Source organism: Cydia fagiglandana, chromosome 16, assembly GCF_963556715.1.
Source record: "Cydia fagiglandana chromosome 16, ilCydFagi1.1, whole genome shotgun sequence".
In the NCBI taxonomy this organism is placed as follows: Eukaryota; Metazoa; Arthropoda; class Insecta; order Lepidoptera; family Tortricidae; genus Cydia; species Cydia fagiglandana.
In genome coordinates this window covers 15,757,105-15,778,737 of record NC_085947.1, presented here as the reverse complement: position 1 = coordinate 15,778,737, position 21,633 = coordinate 15,757,105, and the positions used below count along the sequence as shown (strand labels likewise).

General features: G+C 38.5%; 3 protein-coding genes across 3 annotated transcripts in view; 1 reads left to right on the top strand and 2 right to left on the bottom strand.

Moving 5' to 3' along the window:
* The window catches only part of LOC134672095 (very long chain fatty acid elongase 7-like), a 40,305-nt gene extending 37,655 nt beyond the window's left edge, over nucleotides 1–2,650 (top strand). The window contains exons 4-5 of the mRNA XM_063530003.1: nucleotides 365–507; nucleotides 1,759–2,650. Of these exons, the coding sequence (XP_063386073.1) occupies nucleotides 365–507; nucleotides 1,759–1,953 (338 nt within the window). The 3' untranslated portion in view covers nucleotides 1,954–2,650. The remainder of the gene's footprint in view (nucleotides 1–364; nucleotides 508–1,758) is intronic.
* Nucleotides 1–3,031, bottom strand: part of LOC134672115 (oxysterol-binding protein-related protein 9) — a 130,465-nt gene extending 127,434 nt beyond the window's left edge. Inside the window, exon 1 of the mRNA XM_063530029.1 lies at nucleotides 2,824–3,031. Coding sequence (XP_063386099.1) covers nucleotides 2,824–2,925 — 102 coding nt within the window. The 5' untranslated portion in view covers nucleotides 2,926–3,031. The remainder of the gene's footprint in view (nucleotides 1–2,823) is intronic.
* Nucleotides 3,032–11,292: 8,261 nt separating this feature from the next.
* The window catches only part of LOC134672061 (alpha-protein kinase 1), a 55,301-nt gene continuing 44,960 nt past the window's right edge, over nucleotides 11,293–21,633 (bottom strand). The window contains exons 2-3 of the mRNA XM_063529961.1: nucleotides 12,241–15,821; nucleotides 11,293–11,855 (exon numbers count right to left, since the gene is read on the bottom strand). Coding sequence (XP_063386031.1) covers nucleotides 11,519–11,855; nucleotides 12,241–15,821 — 3,918 coding nt within the window. The 3' untranslated portion in view covers nucleotides 11,293–11,518. The remainder of the gene's footprint in view (nucleotides 11,856–12,240; nucleotides 15,822–21,633) is intronic.

Genomic DNA, 21,633 nt, shown 5'->3' with positions numbered 1-21,633 from the left:
ATCAGACGAAACTTTATGATACGACATTTTGCCATTGTTTGTGGACGGGATGTTTCACGCCAAGGCATAGGTCAAAGACTTTTTCGAATATGCGGGTCCACACAGAACGAGCCGCCTCGCGACGAAACTGCCTCGCGGCCAAACTGCCTCGCGACGAAACTGCCTCGCGGCGAAACTGCCTCGCGACGAAATTGCCGCGCGAAGCAGCTCAGTCTGTGAAGACGTGCCCCGGCCTCATTGCCACCTTGGTAGCTGCTCCGCGCAGCAAAGTCCTAATGGGGCAGTATGCACCCTATCCGTTTTTTATCTTTACACTTCAAAGTTCAAAGTGTAAATATTGTCAACTCAAAAATATTGTCAACAGGTGGCATAACGTCCTTCTCGCCCATGATCAACAATGCCGTGCACGTCATAATGTACCTGTACTACCTTATGTCGGCCGAAGGCAGCCCGGTAGTCAAAGCGACACTCATAAAATACAAGAAATGGCTCACTATTGTGCAGATGGTAAGAAATCTATGTATCTATAAAGCCCTTTTATTCTGAGAGAGTCTCTTAGCTCAGTGTGCCGCTTGGCAAAGGCCTCCTCCAGCTCTTTCCATTGAGGTCTGTCGTGGGCCACTCTTCTCCAATTCGGGCCCGCTGTCAGTTTGGGTTTGAGATGGTATTTAAGATTTGAAAATAATCCTGACAATCATCATCTGCCTTGTGTTATCCCGGCTTTTTGCCACGTGTCATGGGAGCCTGGGGTCTGCTTGGCAACTAATCCCGAGAATTTGCGTAGGCACTAGTGTTTACGAAAGCGATTACCATCTGACCTTCCAACCCAGAGGGAAAAATAGGTCTTGTTGGGATTAGTCCGGTCTCCTCATGTTATTTTCCTTCACTGAAAAGCGACTGGTAACTATCAAATGATATTTTGTACATAAGTTCCAAAAAACTCATTGGTGCATGCTGGAGTTTGAACCTGCAACCTCCGGATTGAAAGTCACATGCTCTTACCGCTAGGCCACCAGTGCTTATTTAAATAATCCCGACAATCAGTGGGGGTTTTGCCTTAAGGCCCAGTCGGCCCGTGCCTAGGGCGGCAAATTGTGACAAAGTTTCACTGATGACAACAAGAAATAACTTAAAATATAGTCAATATGATGGGTGCTGCGAAAGGGGCGGCTATAGGGCCAGACTGCAAATCCACCACTGCCGACAATGATGATTATAATACACGGTGTAACATGAGTAAACCGAATAATTTTAACAGCGTATTCCTGATCATATTTAGAGACAAAAATGTCCTATAAACTTTTTTGATATTCGCCTAGTTTCAGAGATATTATTAATTTTAAAAAAAAACAAGTTTTTATTGTTACATAGTGTAAAAAGCCTTTTTGATGGTGATGTTGGTGCTATAGGACGTAGTCTAAATATCTTTATTGATAGATGTCAAAAAGTGACAAGTAAGACTTTGCAAAAAGTAGGTTCTACGAAAAAAAATGTAAAAATCTATTTTAAGTGACAAGTTTACCAATAATATTTATTTTTTATATACAAACACATTAAAAAAATTGAAAAAACAAAACAAAAAAAAAATTTTTTTTGGCGAAATTGACCTAAACTCATATTACATTTTTTACTTCTTTTGACCTCAGAAATGCGTGGTTTAAATTATTCGGTTTCTTAATGTTACACCGTGTATATTCAATATTACAATGTTAAGTCAAAAAAATGGTAACCTGCGCCACTAAAATATTTCTCTTTCAGATCCAATTCACATTCATGCTTGTGTACAGTGCACAAGTGTTCCTGCCGAGCTGCCCTGCGTCAATGGGCATGCCACTTCTATTCTTCCCTAATGTCATATTTATTTACTACATGTTTTTAAACTTCTTCAGGGAAAGTTACGTCAGGAAAGACAAAGCGGAATTAAATGGGAACAGAGTGAAGAAATCTGAATAATTTATTTATTTTAATGTAAGACCAGGCCAAAGACCCGCATACTAAGGTGCAGTTGCACATCTTATATGATCAACTTTAACAAGAAATATAAAATCTAAACTGTTTTTTGACATCTTTTGTCTGACCTGTATGCGTCCCAGACAATTTGCAGTGTAATTTATAATTTCATGGTAATTCATTCAGTAGCACATTTTTGTCAAGGGCATACCAAGGGTTAAGATGTTTACAATTGTGCAGCCTGATTAAATTTTATCATAAGATTAAGTTTCATGCAAGCAAATCAATCAAAATAACTACTTATAAGTGAAAAAATCAGGCGTTTTATGGCCTAATTTTTTTTCATAGAATAGTTTAACATTGATTCCTATTTCATCGACAAACTGAAACAGTCTAGAGAGTTAATGCTATGTACTTAAGTAGATTTTAAGTTCACTGAACAATATAAATGTTTTGAGTAGTTGTATCATTATCTGTACCCTTCTAATTAACATGGAATTCGGAATGAGTTCATTGTTTAGATTCATTAATGGAATTCTATAATAGTCATTGTCAATAGTAATTCAATGCAATTAGAAAAAGTGTAAGGAAACAACAAGACTTAGTGGCTGAGTCATATCTTTACGCATTAATAACCACTGCTTTCTTTAAAATAAATTATTATTTTAAAGATTAAAAACAATAAAACTTTTTAAAACTATACATGTAGTTTTCATTATGATTCTAACTTTAGTAGATATTGAGAAGCATCTATAATGTAATGGGCTATTAATGTGCCGATAACCCGTACTTTCCACAAAAAATCTGGCAGTATTTATCACTGTAATCAACTGTAATAGACAGCGGAGAAAATAATAGTGAAACGTCACTTACCGTGTAGTAGGAGAGGAGTCCGGCATTTTCATCCAGAACGAACCACCGATACTGCCAACCTTTCATCACATTGGTCCATTTACTTAAGGAACCCTCCATCATGATTATTTAAAACGAAAATATAATGTCGAAAGTCATGAAAAAACTAAAAACAGTAAATTTTACACTGCGGCAGAGGCCCACCACCATAAATAATCCATATGTTTGACATTTAGTTGGCAGATTATCAGTGTTGCCAACGTCACAGCTGCTGCTTCGTGTGCTCGTTCGGATTCTAGGTATGTTAAGCAATCGATACTTACAATTTTCAATCGATTTAACAATAAAAAAATTAAAAGAAATGAAGTGACTTATCCTTTTCATCATAGATCTTGTAAAAAGCTACTTTAGTAATATCTGAGCGATTAAATACCTACACTGAGTAGCGTTTTGTAAAAGCCTGTAACTTTTAATCTCTATCTGTCTCTTTCTAACAACAGCGATTAAAGATATTACAGGATTACAGGCAAAGAATATAATACTCACTAGGAGAAGAACGATAACTCCATACAAAAAAATGTCCCCTTCAAAAGTTCGTTTATACTACTAGCGCTCGGTAGGATACCAGTGTAATTAGAATTGACAACCCGTTTAGCCTAGCGCCCCTAGCGGGTATTGGCAGTAATCCAGTTCAGGAAGCTAATGGTCCTGGGTTCGAATCCCGGAGAGGGAATTTCTTTTTGTATTATTTTATTTTTTGTTGGGGTCAGGTTTTTAAGAGCCCATCAACGTGCACACTAGCGCCACTGCTGAATACATTAAACTAATTTTTATGTTACTGGATTCGTCAACCTACCCGTTCAAAACTAAAGCGGCCGTTTTTGTTTTGAGCTCATAGATTGACGAATCCAGCAACATAAAAACTAGTTTGATGTATTCAAAAGGTACTTAAATACACAATACAGTCAGTAGCGGCCACTTTTTTAATACCTGTAAAATTTAAATTTAACTTAAATAATCACGATTATTTATTTTAGCAGTGGTGCTAGTGTGCACGTTGTTGGGCTCTTAAATTAGCATATCGCAAATAAATAAAGAAATACGTTATAAGATAATGATTAGGTACTATATTTAAAAATTCGTCAAATATATAAGGTTACAAAAAGTTACGTATTATTAAGATATAAATATTTTCATTCCTATTAGGATTAATGTATATATGTTAGGAGCAATACATATGAATACATACATTGATATGGCAAATGGTTACAAGTTGTTATTACATCTATCCGGTTATCGGACATTTCTGCTCCACAGCTCCACGCAGCGTTCTTGGTCACCGGAAAACTAGTCTGTATATGCAGCAGATACGTGCCCTTTGAGCTTTTTCCAAGAAATCATATGACGGGCCAGGATTATATTATTATCTCACGCTCAAGCCATGATTCACTTTCTAAAACAAAATAGTCACAAATTAAACAATATAATCTAACTTCCTAATTACTAACGTCGCTAATTCCTAAGGTCTAAATTTACCAGCTTACTCGTAAACAATGAGAGGTTTTACATCTATGATGAATTTAGATTATAATTATTACGCGATATAGCGTCCGCGGGACTTACGGGGATAGTAAGATTAAATTATTATATTTGAATTTGGTAATTAGTACGCTCATTTTTATTTAAAGATTGATATATTTCTTACCTTGAAATTATCGCTGTTTCTGGTTTACTACAACGGTTTCTACACACACATTAGGGCTTTTCATAATCCGGATAATAATTGTTGATGAAGTCGCCATTGCCGGATAGCAAGGAAGGCAAGGCATAATACAGCAAGGAAGGAAGAGCGACAACGGTTTAAATTTAACTAAGTCTGTGCGAAGACGCATTTAGATATGTTGCTCGTATGAAAAGTTTTTATTTTTAAATTAATAGGTAAATAAATATATTTCAAGTGAGTAAATCGTTTTATATGAAAATTTATAATTTTGGCGTTAAATGACTTAAATGACAGCATTGACATTACAGACTTTTGTCTTGTCTATGTTCTTACCGGCCAGACTCAAATCAAGGCCTATCAAAGAGGCCTATTGACAAAGATTTTTTTTTAAATTTTATCAAGGAGGGTAAAGTCTATTTCAATAGAACTTGCTAACTATGTAAACAAACAAAGTAACTTTGTTTTATCACTGTTTCTCTTTGAATTTTCACACCACTTCATCAAATACCATTGAAACCATACACATATACACTATTGAAACGGTCCGTTCCGTAAAATACATAAATATATAACTGTATCTTGGATATTTCATTAAAAGTTTAAAATGGTTTCATAAGTTAGGTTATTAGGACCAGATGGAATGACGGTTTTGTTTCTTTTAAATTCTATAATTGTCTATGATGGGTAGTGTTGTGACTAAAGTTTGTGATATAAACCCGCTACCCACTACCCAACCCACGCTATGTACCTACCGCCGCGGTTATAAAATACATCAATACATGATTCTTAAGTACTAATTTTGTCTTCTGATCGTGATTAAACAAATTAAAAATAAGTAACTACTTGTTTTTTACTTTTGGTATTTTATTATTCGATATGGTTTGACATTAGTAAAGTAGTAAGTAGGAGTCTTGCCCATCACTAGTAAATTCTTCATTCAGAGACAATTTCAATATGGCGGTTTGTTTACATAGTTAGCAAGTTCTATTGAAATAGACTTTAGAGGCACGTCTAGCCTTCATAGATTTTATGAACATAGACAAAGACAAACTGAAATAGATAATAATTTACATATTTCAAAAAATATATAATAATTTACATATCATTCATAAAATACAAATCAAAATATATTTGATAAAATAATTGGATTTGTTCCTAGAAATCGTATAGACAAAGCCAGTTCTAGCAATGTTGCTGTAGTAAAATATTTTTATGGTAATTACTGGCAATACAGCTCTAGAAACGGAGCACACATGTACAATTGGGTAGGTAAAGTTTTTTGAAGATAGGCAAATTATATTTTTTCCCGATAGTATTCATTATAGCGATCACGGAAATGCAGCTCTTTTATTTTTATATCATTTTATTGATTAAATATATTTTTTTAAATGATCGATATGACGTTTGTGAGGTGAAATGGCAGACTCGAGTAATTAATTCCTTGGCGCGTAGTACCTAAATGGGAAGAGATAGAAAAAAAATCGATGTCAACTGTCAGTGTCACTTAGCTCTCATTCCCGAAAAATAACGGACAAGCCTCATGTTACCTTGCGAATTGCTATTAATGTTATCATTGAGATTTTCGGCGACCTCAGCACGACCCACGGACTTCTGATTCCCCACGACATCTGCGCGTATTTGGACAAAGATTGAATTTACTTTCGATAACTTGGCACTGCATGAATTATTGGACAACGTTTTCTTCCCCACCCCTACACGACGGCCCCTACGCTGACCCTTGGACAGAGTTTTGCAAGAAAAATAAGCGAGTTCATATGAGATTGCGAGCAGATTCTACAAATTTGAAATTATTATCATAACAGTGATAAGCACAATGCCGTTGAATTAGAGGAGCAATGGCCGTACAGGAGTACGTATCCGTGAAATACATAGGTACAGAAAACTTTCTTCACTTGTGTTTTGATTTTTATTATTAAATTGCCATGAGCTGTTAAGTTCGTAAACAAGAAATCGGTCTAATTTTTTCTAACAATTTCAACCATCTGTTAGTTTTGTGTGGTTATCCTCATTTTATGAATGTTGTTCTTATTTTCAGGTGGATGTAAACATTCATTGGCGGTATTATACTGATGGCTAATTAGAACCATTGACATACTTCCTTGCAGTGTTATTCGGCTAAGCCTCGAGCATCCTGTGAATCTGAAGGATATAATTATTTCCATAAAAAAGAGCAATCGAATTAGGACCAAGATATCCCGAGAATCTAAAGACATTTTATAAAAAATGCAATAAAATGAAAATGGGAGACTCTCTTATTTTAACAATGTTACAAGATCATGACAATGTTATGGTCTATACTTATTAAAATTTTAAAACCAACATGTCTTTATCTTTGACTTGAAAATATACAAATGATTTGGGTTAAGTTTTATGAAATGCAACTTATGCTAAAAACCTATTATTATTATATGTCAAATTATCGTGAACTCGATGTTGCTTAAGGCGTATCCAAATTAGTCAATTTTTCGCCAATCTGATTAAATTGCCCGATCGAATCGGGACGTACGGACGCAAACGCCAATTTGGCTCGCCGAATTCAACCGCCGATAACGACCAATAAAATGAGGTGCGGACACAAGAACACCAATTTGTGAGGCTAGTATTTTCGTTATGGGGCATTTTTTCAATTTAAATGGGTCTAATATCACCATAAATCTAAAATTGGAGATTGACGCCAATTTCATTTCTGATCAAATCGACCGATTTGATCAGTCCCGTCTGGATACCGCTTTAGCACCGCGAAAGGGCGCTGCGCGGTGCGCGCGGATTGACGCATGCGCGTACCGTATGCTTTGTATCTATGGTAATATAATTTTAAAAAATATGCAAATAAAAGGCGGCAAAGTTTATTCGTTGTGCAATACTCAATAAGTTACCGCTTGTTATTTTAATACTCGTAATAAACAAAATGAGTTCAAGTGACGAAAACGACCTGGAATAGACGGCATGCACCGCCTCATTTTAAAGCAGAAGCAAACTTTATAATGAATAACTAGCTTCCTGCTAAGTCCTGGGACAAATACAACAGGACTTACGACATGCTCATGCTGTGGAAGGACACAAGAAGGACAGCCAAAACGCAAGAAACACCTACTCTGAAAGTGGTTTTTAGCCATCTACATTTAATATAAACTAAGAATATGCGTTGTTTTTTTAATTGTATTCGCGTCACTTTACCCCTATTAAATACGCTTTACTAAATTGAATTTGTTTTATTTCCTCACATAATTTGAGAATAGTGCTTACTATGTATACCTCAATGGAAGCAAAAATGTAGTATTTTTGCGAGTTGATACACTTGCTACTTGTGTATAGTGGCAAATGTATTAAACCCGCAATCAACACTAATCAATATGTAAACAGGCCCCAACGTGAAGCACATTTACCCTACAGACATACTTACGCTACGTCTTACGTAGGCGAACAACGCGCGAACGCGGCGCGGCGCGGCGCGGCGAAATCAATCCTTTGATGCCCATAGAAGTGTCCTACGTAAGCGATCTCGTTGCGAACGCGGTGCGGCGCGATTTGCACGCGAATGTCAGGCGGCGCGGCGCGGCGCGGCGGCGGCCGCTTTCGCCGCGCCGCGCCGCGCCGCGTTCGCGCGTTGTTCGCCTACGTAAGACGTAGCGTTATCCATATTGACCATATTTGGACCTCTCAACTCTCTTCAAGGGCACGCCACACAGCGTGATTCTATATCCCACCAAAAACATAAATGTAAAAAAGGAGAGCCAAGTTCAATACAAAAATTATGCTTGGCTGTGGGGCTCGCCGCAAAAAGAATGGAGATCTAAATGAGTGCCACTGCCAAGTTCTATGCAAAATCCAAATATGTATTTATAGGAACAAAATAACATTATAAACAAGTATTCAACTCTATTTCTTTGCTTTATTGGATACCTAACAATTGCTGTTATTTAAAAAAATGTGAGATCTTAAAGTAGGTTAGATTTGACTTGGCCAGTTTTCATTACATCAATCATTTTATATATATTGTAATTCTGATAAAATCTGGCCAAGCCAAATCTAACCTACTTTAAGATCTCACATTTTTTTAAATAACAGCAATTGTTATAGGTATCCAATAAAGCAAAGAAATAGAGTTGAATACTTGTTTATAATGTTATTTTGTTCCTATAAATACATATTTGGATTTTGCATAGAACTTGGCAGTGGCACTCATTTAGATCTCCATTCTTTTTGCGGCGAGCCCCACAGCCAAGCATAATTTTTGTATTGAACTTGGCTCTCCTTTTTTACATTTATGTTTTTGGTGGGATATCAATACTTTTTGTAAAGAAAACTAGGCAGGTATTGAGATTTAATGTTTTTTCTTGTGTTTCCGCTGTATGGTTTTTACTTCTGTTCTTTGTATAATTATGTGGTGCTGCGCGTCGCCGACGACACACCGTTGGCCGGTTGTTTAGAGCGTATTACAAGTTTTTTGTATGGGGACACCACTTATTTTTTGACTAAACTTTATTTTAATATAGCAAATATAATAATACATATATTGGGGTAGTTTCAAATATCTGCTTGTAACGGTTCCAACGCTACAATAAAAAAATATTTTTTTGTATGGGGACCCCCCTATTTTTTAACTTTTTTTTATTTTTAGATTTTTTCCTACGCTTACACACAATAACCGAGCTGGATTCCAAATTTCATCCTTCTAAGTCATCTGGAAGTAGGTTAGGTTTAGGTACTTATATGTCAGTCCCAATAAAAAATGTTTTTTTTGTATGGGGACCCCCCCTATTTTTAAACTTTATTTTATTTTTAGATTTTTTCCTACGGTTACACACAATAACCGAGCTGGATTCCAAATTTCATCCTTCTAGGTCATCTGGAAGTAGGTTAGGTTTAGGTACTTATATGTCAGTCCCAATAGAAAATGTTTTTTTTGTATGGGGACCCCCCCTATTTTTTAACTTTATTTTATTTTTAGATTTTTTCCTACGGTTACACACAATAACCAAGCTGGATTCCAAATTTCATCCTTCTAGGTCATCTGGAAGTAGGTTAGGTTTAGGTACTATAAGTCATAAGTCAGTCTTAAAATTTACGACTTTTTGACCTTCATACCTTTATAACCGTTTGAGCTAGCTTCATGAAATTTGGGCTTCTAGATATCCTTATGGATATAATTAAACACACGTAGTTTTATGTGTTTACGTCAAAGATGTTTTGAGTTATAGAAGGGTCAAAAGTGGCACCAAGTGGTTCGTGTAATATTACACTCGGCGCTGGCTAGCCAGTTCCTTTGCTTGAACTTGGCTTGACACGCTGCCGCGTGTCTAGATACTGTTGTAATGTTAATGCTTAAGGATAATAATTTGTGGATTTTAAAATAAAACGAAACGAAATTTACTGGATTTATATTATATTATTTTGGATTTATATTATAAGTTTTCTAAAGTACAGTCGCCATCAGATATATTGGTGCAGCTAGGGTGCTCATAAATATCTGAACACGCCTCTATTATCAGGGCGTGCGTGTTCAGATATTGTGAACACCTTGCCGAGCCCATATATAATAGCCAATAACGACCTAGTTATTAACACTATTACAATCTTAATCATTATGTATGTATAATACAACAATCACGTTTATATAGTCCTCACAAACGTATAAGTTACCATTTTGGCCAATATATCTTCAAAGCTTGGCACCGAATCGCTGTTAAAGACTTTGGTGTGCTCAAATACGCTGAATTTGGAAAGTAACGTCTGTACTTCCTACAAGACGGTACGACGCACTTTGAGTTCATCTCTGTAATATTCTATTTCCATTCGAACGTTTCCGGGATCGTCTCCATCTATTGTGTTGATACTGAGATCCAAAATGACTCGTGTAGCAGTCCAAGAGTCGTGGTGGAGGTGTTAATGAAAATGTTCTCCAAGAAGCAGTGCCAAGTAGTCGAAAGCAATCGTTATCATTATCAAAATATCCGTGTTGATCGTGCTAGGGACGTTAAAAATACTTATTCTAGAAATCACACCGACATCCAATTACAAGAAAACACAAATGTTTCGTCCGACCATTATTTTCCAATTATTTGCAAGTTATTTTCCAAGAATGACACTGACAGTTGACATCGATTTTTTTTCTATCTCGTCCCATTTACTACGCGCCAAGGAATTAATTACTCGAGTCTGCCATTTCACCTCACAAACGTCATATCGATCATTTAAAAAATTATATTTAATCAATAAAATGATATAAAAATAAAAGAGCTGCATTTCCGTGATCGCTATAATGAATACTATCGGGAAAAAATATAATTTGCCTATCTTCAAAAAACTTTACCTACCCAATTATGAAGGATCACGTCATTCCAAGGAAGTCAATAGGCCTTGATTACAGGCTTTAATAAAACGAGATTTTGATATTTTTCACTAAATAAAGATTTGGTGAGTATTTAAATAAAATGGCCTATCTGTGTATAGCGTATCTGCGTTATAAACGAACATTCGGCCCTGGGTAATGGATGTTTTATATGTAGGTATTTACGTATCATAATATCATATTATCGTCATCGTCTAGTGCCCAAATTCCCAAAACCCACAGCACAAGTTTAGTCTTATTCAGCTTAGCTTACAGTGAAGACACCGATTTGTGTAAGATTGTCACAAAATTATATTTTCTGTAAATAACAATTATCATTTGAACAAATACCTACGTTTCTTTCAAAAATAGTCCGCGCGCTTACCTTAAAAGTAAAATAAATAAAACAGCAAAGTAACAAAATACAATTTTATTTCATTGTTACCACAATAACATCATATATTGGGATCACTAGGGAAAATCGAGAAAATAAAATCCATTATTTTCAAGTACTTTATATTGTACAACCCGATTATCACTTTCATAAAAAAAATATGGACTAAGTACGTGAAATCACGTATTTTAATTTAGTAATACTATTCTACACTATTTACAAGGTCGCACGCCTTGCGGCGCGTTTATTATGAATGCCTTCTTAATGATCGCCCGAGTTTTGTTTTACTATATCCCGATGATATTGACACTTGATTGCTGTTTTCTTGGTCTAGGCTGAGCCCAGACAAGTCTACTAATAATGGCACATTTTCTGATCCTTCAGCGATCTTGTCGTCTGTTTCCTTGTCGAAGTTTTCAGGAGTCCCCTCTCCTTCGATAGCGAGTTTTTCAATATCTTTGCTGAGTGAGTTGTTTTCAGCTGCTTCGACAAAGGCATTTGAGAGTTCACCGCTGAGCTTGTTAACATTCCCTGACGATACGTCGTACATGAAGATTTCCTTTTCTTCTGGAGCCGTGTCATTCCTGGAAATAAAAAAGTGTATATGAAGAACGTTAATAAAAAGCTTTTCGAAAAATAATTATAAAGGGGGGACTTCAGCATTATTGGTAATTTGGCACTTTTAATTTATTAAAAAAAAAGAAACTGTCTATGTATATCTCTTTCACGTACATATCAGAATGACTATAATTCATAAAGAATAAAGATTAGAAATTTTTTATTTAGATTATATAAATTACATGAAAACATGCTTGTAAATCTACCTATGACTCAAGTATTCTCGAGTGCTCTTGCAGAAGATAAACTCGCTTCCATTGAAAATCATGTTTTATTATTTAGATTTTATACAGAAAAGTTTTCTTTTATATTTTGTTCCGAAAATAATATTTTAAAAATATAATATCTTACCCGAGCACAAGTAGAATAACAGACTGGAGATCTGACTCTGTCTTCTTTTCTGTTTCAAGCCATTTCTCGAAATTCTCCTTCGATGGCCGTTTCAGCAAGTCATACAGGCTGTCACCAGCGACGAACTTAATGCCTTTTAAGCTAGTGCTAGTTGCGCGTTCGGCCCTGGAATGATCACCATTCAAAGCCTCAGTTTCAACAGGGGCTAACACGACAACTGAAGTTACTTTCCTACCCTTCAAGATATCAGGTAGAGGAAATTGGTTACCACTCACTTTCAGTGGCAAGTACCTGTTATACTTCTTATCGTTCAGGGCCACAGGCTCTAATTGGGTAGCATCTTCTTGGACATACTCTTTCGCAATATTTTGGCCCTTGTCGCTTTTAGGATCGAAGTGGACGACTTTCATTTCCACGGCTTGTTTTTGTGACGGTGGTGGTGCTACATAGCTTGGCACGTTTTCAGATGCAGCAATTTCCTGGTCATCCTCTTCTTCATCATCAATTCTTGATTGAATGAAACCTCCGTTAGGTTTTACTACTATCGGTCTATTTTCACTAGCGGCAATTTGTTGTCCACCACCAGCGCTGAAAAAGTTGGCTAGCTGATCTGGAGGCAAAGATTCCAATGGAGTCTCTCCAACCTTGTCATAATCTAATATGCTAATGTCAGCGTTGTCTAGGATACCCGATGATAGCAGTTGTTGGCGAAGGTCATCCGGAACTTCGTCGGGAAGTTCTACGGCAGGCTTTTTGTTTTTCTTCTCTTCCTTCTTCGCCTCTGGAGTAGTGCTTATCGAGTTCAATGTAGATGAGACGTACTTTTGAGTGGTTGGTTTAATTTCGACAGTTCGGGAGGTTGATTGGTAATAGGCCGGAGATGGGGTGCTAGAGGAGAACGTAGGTTGCTGTTGCCTGTCATTCGAGAACTGGTACTTGGGTGATGAGCTTTCAAATTGTTGTTGATTGTAGTTGTTACGAGACTGAGTTAGTTGATACTGTTGCTGTGGCTGTTGTTGTTGAGCTTGCAATAATTGAGATTGAAGTCGTTGAATTTCCTCTTGTTGTTTTTTGACGTTTTGAGCTAATTGCAACCTGACTTGTTCTTGCTCAGCGTCATATTGTTGCTGCTGTTGCTGTTCCTGCTCTTGCTGTTGTTGCTGCTGACGTTGGTGCTGTTGTTGCTGTTGCTGATATTGTTGGTGTTGGTGTTGGAGACGCTGTTGATCTTCTTGTTGCTGCTGGTACTGTTGTTGTTGCTGTCTAATTTGTTGCTGCTGATGACGTTCCAGTTGCTGTTGTCTTTGTTGTTGTTCTTGATTTTGTTGCTCGGCGTTATGACTGGCTGCAGGTGTAGGTTGATTAGATCCGCTTAGACTACTGTAGTCAGTTGTCGGTCCTGTTACTGTGATATGTTGTTCATATTTGGGTATAGCGGCAACTAATTCTCCACCGTTGGGTACAAATTGACCAACATTCTGTTGATGTTGAAGATTGGCCTGGTCATGGAAACTAGACTGGCTACCTAAGAATGGTCTTTCACTTGGACCTTGCGGTTGAGCGAAATGTGGTCTCTCGGAAGGTGATATCTGATGGAATTGGTTTTGTAGCTCAGGTGCCGCAGATGGTTGCGCGTGGAAGTTGAATAGCGGAGGGGATGAAGGTTGAGGAAGGAACTGTGTATGAGGGATGGGAGAAGGTCCAGGGAAGGAGTGCTGGTTGCGAATGCTTTGCTGAGTTGGTGATATAGGAGTAGGTCTAGGCTGAGATTGAGGTCCTTGATGGAAACTGAAAGGAGGCTGCTGTGGTTGATTTTGTACTGATGAGAACTGATGGAAAGGAGGACGATTATCTTCAATCTGTGGAGGCGATGGCTTAAGGTTGAAGAATGGAGATCTGCTGGGAGATGCCGCAAAGGAAGGTTTACTGTGAGAGTCTAAGAACTGTTGAGGTGGTCTCTGCTGGGGTATTTGTTGGCTCGTTGGGATATGCTGAGGACGCGACAGATGTTCTTGGAAATGGGAAGGCGTAGGGCTTGGGCTGGGTTTGGGAATGAAGTTAAAGTTAGGTTGCCTATTTGGCGCCAACTGATCTTTCGACTGGTCGATCTGCTCAGTTGTTATAGTGTGATAATTTTCTTGCAAGTATTTGGGTTCATCAAAGAATGCCTGAGCTGGACCTTGATGGAATGGTCTCTGTGGACCAGAATGGAAGGCAGGGGGACCTCTTGGAGGTCCATTGAAATGTGGCCTAGATGCAAATGGTGGATTCTGACGGGAGTGGAATGATGGTGGATTGTTGGAAGGCCGAGGGAACGTGGAAGAGAAGGTAGGGCCAACAGGTCCTGGAACACTAGGGCCATTACCAAAGTGAGTAATAGGTCCAGGGCCGTTATTAGCAAAGAAGGGTCCCGGGCCGCTGTTTGAAAAAGAACCAATGGGACTAGCTGATGGAGAAGGACCCAATGGATTTGGGCGAGGCACGAGGGTTTGTGTTCGGAATGGAGATACAGAAGGACCTTGTCGTGGAAGTTGCTGCTCGTTGGGAATATTAGGTTGTTGGAATTGAATACGGCTTTGTGCATGTTGCGTAGGACGGTATGTCTGCGGAGTAGGGCCTGAATGACTCTGCGGTCTTAAAGCAGATTCATGGAATTGAGGTTTTGGTGTAGCTGAGCGCTCTAATGGTGGGTGGATGGGCTGTTGTTGGGGGTACGCTATAGCCGGTCTTGGGGCAGTCTCTTCGTGATCCTCAGTTTGAGAACTACTTTCACGTCTGTCACTGTAATGGCGGCCTTGACCTTCATTTCCAAAAGTCACTTTTACGCTGCTGTCACTGTGATATTGTTCAGACTCGGGTTTGATAATAGCTCTTAGTGTTGTTGTTTCACGAGGACCGTAATATGGTTCAGGAGTCACTGTGACATAGTCTTCATGGTGTTCATTTTCATCTTGGTGGTTGGTAGGGGGAGTGATCGCGGGGACCGGCTTTTCATACACAACCTTGTCCTTAGAATGCGGATCTTTGCTGTATTTTACATAGAATACTTGAACTGGTTCCTTCTTCTTTTTCGGAATCGGCTGAGGTGGTGGAGCTGGCAAAGATTCATTAGATTCTTTAATTATAATTTCAATAATAGGCTCTGGGGCTTCATAATAGTGAGGGTGACCTCCTTGGCTATATAACGGCGCTGTCGGGAGCGATCCAAACGGAGGGCCATAACTTTCAGCTGATTGATCGTGAATATTCAAGATCTTAGGCTGAGCGTAGATTTCATTCTTGTCCACTACGGTATCATCAAAGTTATCAAGAGTGGGATCATAAAGAGGGTCCTTTTGCGAATATTGGACAACAGGCTCCATCTGAACGGCATAAGGTGGAAGTTTCCCAGCGCGTGGTACGCCATGAGAAATTCTTCGGCTGCTTGTCAATGACCGGAAGGAAGCCACTCTCGAGTGAGGAAGTACCAGAGAGTATTGTAGATTTTGCGGTGTTCGGATGTTATCAAGTTGTCGTTTCGGTTTCGCTTTCGTAGTTGAGTTTTTTGCGCTTGTTATGCTGAGCACAGCCAGGGCTGTAACCTGAAACAAATAAAAACAAAATATAAATAAAATTAAAACAACAACAGATTAACTTTTTTAATTGGGACAAGGTATCGATAAAAAGTTGTTCATATCGATTTCGGTCTGACACCAACGTAGTATCGACTATCGATTACTTTTGCTTTTCCCAAGAATCCGAAGTCCTGAGTGTTGCAACAGTAATGGGATTGAAAAAAAAAAGTTGTAGGCGGGAAAAATAGACCAAACAGAAACAGATTACCGGAATCTGCTAGGAATTAACTTTGGCTCGGTGCAATGCAATTTGAATTTTTTTTAATGTATCTACACTTAGAAGATTATTTAGATCCTCATTTGTTATAAGGTTAAAAACAATTGGTATAGATGGTCAAGCAAATCTTGTCAGTAGAAAAAGGCACGAAATTCAAATTTTCTATGAGACGTTATCCCTGCGCGCCTACATTTTTCAAATTTGCCGCCTTTTTCTACTGACAAGATCTGCTTGACCAAGTTTAGTTTCCTATTTATGGACTTTGAAAATACGTGCATAAAACAAAAGTAGTGCAAGTAGTATCATCACTATTATCGCTATCATCTTTATCAGTCTCATCACGATGTTATTTTCTCTTTTTAACATTCGGCAGACGAAAGAAACAGATAGTAAAGTAAATGGCCGTCGCCTTGACATTGAGACGGAATCGATTTCACGCCGTCGACTCACGATTCCTAAATTATTGTAGGTCGGCTTTTTACTTTTTTTTGAGTATTAGGTAGTTACTGTAATGTTTTTTTTTCTGTTTGTTGGACCAAGTTAAGTTGGCAGCGATTTTGACAGCCGAGACGGTGCAACTGTTATTTTAAACGTCAAACTTCTATGAAATTATGACGTTTAAATAACACTTGCACAGCCTGTGCTATCAAAATAGTTGCTTACTTAGCTTGGTCTGACTCTAGATATTTTGGATTTAATCAGGTTACGTCTGCAACGAAGCTGAAGCTGTCTAGTTATAGTTCACTATACTATTCTTAATACTAGACCCGGGTGCCTGGCAGCTGTTCATCGGTGGGGGTAGAAGAGGCAGCCTACCTCTCATTCAAAGCTATGGGTCGATTTCACGGCAGACCTCGTCGGAGATGGCCGGACGAGCTTGACGCCTTTGACAGAGACTGGTGGGAGACTTCAGGGGATAGGGATACGTGGAGAAATAAGAGGGAGGCCTTCGCCCAGCAGTGGGACAATATGGGCTCATAATAAATATAAACAACAGAAAATAAACAACATTTCATATTGACAATCGACCCGGATCGGATGACAACCGAACGTAATACTAAACGGCCACCAGAGGTGTTTGGGGAGAAAGTGTAAAAGCACTAAGTATGAGATAATGTTTACGTTGAAAAGGGGCTGGCCCAGGGTACGAGAGAGTAGCAGAATTAGTATTTTTTTATATATTTTATTTGGTGGTGGCATGGCAAATAACGTCCCATAGTTAACGAATCGTTAATAGAGCATGTGGATTGCTGAGCATTAAGATTTGGCAAAAAATTAATTCTTGTGCAAGCTTTTATCGCTGACTATACTTTTGTTGCCACAGTCAGCCAATCCTAAAAACCCCAAACACAATTATGTAGATACAGGATGGCCCAACAAAAGTTGTCAAATTTTTTTAGAGATATTTTCTAACGCTACGTCTTACGTAGGCGAACAACGCGCGAACGCGGCGCGGCGCGGCGCGGCGAAATCAATCCTTTGATGCCCATAGAAGTGTCCTACGTAAGCGATCTCGTTGCGAACGCGGTGCGGCGCGATTTGCACGCGAATGTCAGGCGGCGCGGCGCGGCGCGGCGCGGCGGCGGCCGCTTTCGCCGCGCCGCGCCGCGCCGCGTTCGCGCGTTGTTCGCCTACGTAAGACGTAGCGTAAGGTAGGTACTCATACTTTTATAAGTCATAATAATTAAAAGGAAGTACAGTCAGTTAAGTATTTAAAACAAAAAGTAGTATCTTCAAAATATGCTCCTTTAGCTTTGATATGTTCATAGGTAGGTACATAAACATAAAACGTTTGTTAAAATTATCAACAATATGCCGCAATTTTTTTGCCTACGTATTTTATAGTAGTCATATGCTCGTATCCTGATTTAATCAAAACCGCTACCGCCGTCATCTTAGACCGCCTCTCAAGGAAATTTCGTGGAACCTGTCGGCCGGCATTCCAATAAGAATAAAAGTAGACCGAATTCGGCGCGCGCGCCGGTAGCCCCCCCTCCCCCTCTTTAACGGGCACCATACAATAGCAACGGTGGCGACGCTATAGAAATCATTGACTATTCATCCTGGTACCTAATGGAGGTTACTTGCCTACTGTTTTAAGGCGTTATGTGGGTAAAGTCAGTCTAAGCTAACTTTATTCATAAACGCGCTACAAACCTTAATTAGCTTTTTTGTTTTTATCTGTAATTATGAGATGACACATGCACTTGATAGAAAGGGATAGTAAAATATAAATTAACTAATTGAAGATCGAAAAGTTTTACGATTAAGGCCCACTTGCACCATTTCAATAACCCGGGATTAAGCGGTTAAACCATTAACCTAGTGTCAAATTTTACTGGTAGACATGGTAATGCCAGGTTTAACCGGTTAACCCCGGGTTACTGGGATGGTGCAAGTGGGCTTATAATGATTAAGTAGAATTTAAAAATAACTATTTACCACCTCTAACTTGAGTAGCATAAGTTTCTCAAAATATTATTTTTTGTAGAATTAAAAAAGCAGTGGTTTAGAAAAACCGCATGTTACAATAATTTGAGCTAGATAAATAAACAAAAAAAGAAATTTGTATCGAAACAATAAGCCCACACTAAAGTCTTCTCCATTGTCCAAATCAAACAGTAGGTGTATTGATCCAACCGGAACTAACGTGGGCCAATAGATCGATGTTATAGATTAAATGTGGCAGTGTCTTGAAAGTATTGCAACGATCATCGATCATAAAATGATTTAAAGGCCTGAGGCTGTGGAATGTCATCTAGATCATATTTGGGAAACAGATATACAGGCTGTAAATTTAGTCACATGCAATAATTTACGGGGTGAACGTATTAGGTCATACGGAGCAACTTTTACTGTTGGTCAAACCTCGAAATCGCAAAAAAAGACTCTCCCATACAAAATATCAACATTAACCAGCCAACATATTATTATGTATGGGTAAGCCAATTTTTTTCTCGATTGAAAAACACCCTGTATTTGGGGAAGATAATAGACCCCAGTCAAATAAAACTATTTAGGTACACAGAAGGTAGAAACACCTTTCATGAAAACTTATAACAAATTACAAGCGAGTCCTCTATTTGAAACCGAATATTTAATTAGAAAACAAACAAAATCCTAAACTGAAATAAATGTCATATACTAAGAAAAAGTGACCAAGGCCTCCAGTGCTCCAGGCTGGAATCGAACCAGCGTCCTCTGCTATCGCGGCAGATGCCTAAGCCACTCGACCACCGGGCCACAGCGGCGGCCTAAGTCGAATTTTTCCAAGTATATGCACTTCTTACTGAAGGCGTATGGCGCCGCCTGGCCATAAAATATTTTCTGAAAAATGATTTAATTTGTTCAAATACTTCTAAACAAAATCCTACTTGAATTATAAGTTGTCTATGCATAAGATTCTGTAATGAAAATTACCTAGGTAGGTACCATCGGAGCCGATTTGGTGGTAAAAAATAAGGATGCACTAAATGTGAACGAAAGATTATCATCATTATTTCCTACGACCGATAATCATAGCGAATTTCGTGTCGTCGTTCAGAGACTGCAGTATCTGGTTACAGTGGTTACCCTAATCTTTTTGACACCATGTGAAAAAGACGAATGAAATTTGATCGATGCATCAGATGAATTTCAACTTGTTTTCGCAATAGTAACCTTAAACCTCTTACCGAATTGAGAAGTAAAAGTAGCCACTGAGGCTGCTGAGGTTTGAAGCTATTTAGTAACATATCATTCTGATAAAAGGTAGTACAATGTTACTGGGCCTAGTGGGCCTGTATTCAGATTGTCTCATTCTAATTTCAATTCTCAATTTTTTGTGTCCCGTACAAAACATCATTATACATACTCGTAAATGTACATTTTTAATATAAACAAGGAACCCGATTGTCACGTTTAGTTCCTCCACCATGAACTTCATAGCTCGTACGATTTATCGGCATATACAAAACTAATTTAATTTATTGATAGAAACAAAGAAATAAATTAACAAACATAATAAAACTTACAAAAATTATAGGTAAAAAATTTGCCCCAGATCGCCGTCAACGGGCAAGGTGCCCAGAAGGCTGGCCGTATTTCCCCGCTGTATAGCGATGCTAATACGCTGGGCGAAATAGTGGCCAGCCCTCTGGTCACCAGAAGCCTCTATTAAGCGCACCGACAAGTCTTTGTACAGTCGACGCGCACTTGGCCCCCACGGCCCCAAAGTTTCGACACCAAACGCCGCAAATATGTAGCTGCTTCCCAGAGCGGCATATTTGCGGCGCTTGAGGCTTTCGGCTGAGGAAGCCGCAGCGCCAGCAGAATCCTTGGTGCTTGGAACATGGGACGGTGCCAGGGTATCAACGCAGGTAGCGTCCCAAACTAGCGGCCGACCCATGCTCCAAGGCACCAGTGTCATTCCGTCGGGCCTCTTGCCGTCATCCCTGGCCAGACCGCTGGGCTCGAGGACTGCAGGTACTTTGGCACTAACAAGAGCCCGACGGAGGACATCATTTATGCTGGCATGGCGGGGGATCCTGCCAGCGCTTCGAACACATGAGAGGCCATGGTGGCCAAACTAATGATTCTAAAAACTGTAATAGCATGTAAGTATGCTATACAATAAACTTCAAGTTCCCTGGCATGAGTGAGCAAAAAGCAGCATTTCACTCTTATTACACTTTGCATACAATAGCTTACAATGACAAATAGAAATGAAAACGAACGGCCTATTCGCACTTACGATTTCTACCAAAATGAGTATTGAGCATTTATAATTTTAGACTCGGAAACAGTGACCTTGGACGTTAGGTCAAAGAGATAGAATATTTTAGTAAAAGCTAGGTATACAAAGGTGACAGTAGTAACAAATACTTACGTAAGTAGACTGACAATTTAATTGTAAAATATCTAGTTAAGTGCTTACTCGTAGTTAATTAGTTAGATATATGGGCTGGAGTTCACGTTAAAATTTAAAAAAATATAAGAATGGAACCTCAATTTAAGTAGGTACCTATATAAAACAGTTTCTATAGCCGCACCAAACAAAGTCTGCAGCGGATTTGATAGCCCACGCAGTGTAAGTGTTATGTATACGTCATAATTTCATAGAAGTTTGACGTTTAAAATGACACTGCGTGGGCTATCAAAATCGCTGCAAACTTTTTAAGGTCTGACTATAGTACAGTTAGATTCTGATCTCTACCTTAACCTTTAGATATGCCTTTTGAGTTATAACTATGTGTCAAGATTCGAATAACTAGTAAGTTAACTTTTTGAACCCTTTCGTCTGAATTTAACCTTTGTATAACTATTTGGGTAATTGCCAAACGTCATTTCTGTCAAAAAATGATAGTCGGTGCCTGTCGGTGTCGGTACAGTAACATACCTTACCTGTCAAATTTCATTAAAAGCCCAACGGAAACTTTCCACTGTCAGCCATTTTTTTTATTATCAAGTTCTTATCCACATTCAGCCTTTTATTGACCCGTCTTCCTCCCAGATTGTGACAAAAACAGCGAACCGTAACAATAAACATTTTATCTGCCTCATCGTGAGAAGAAAAAAACCACA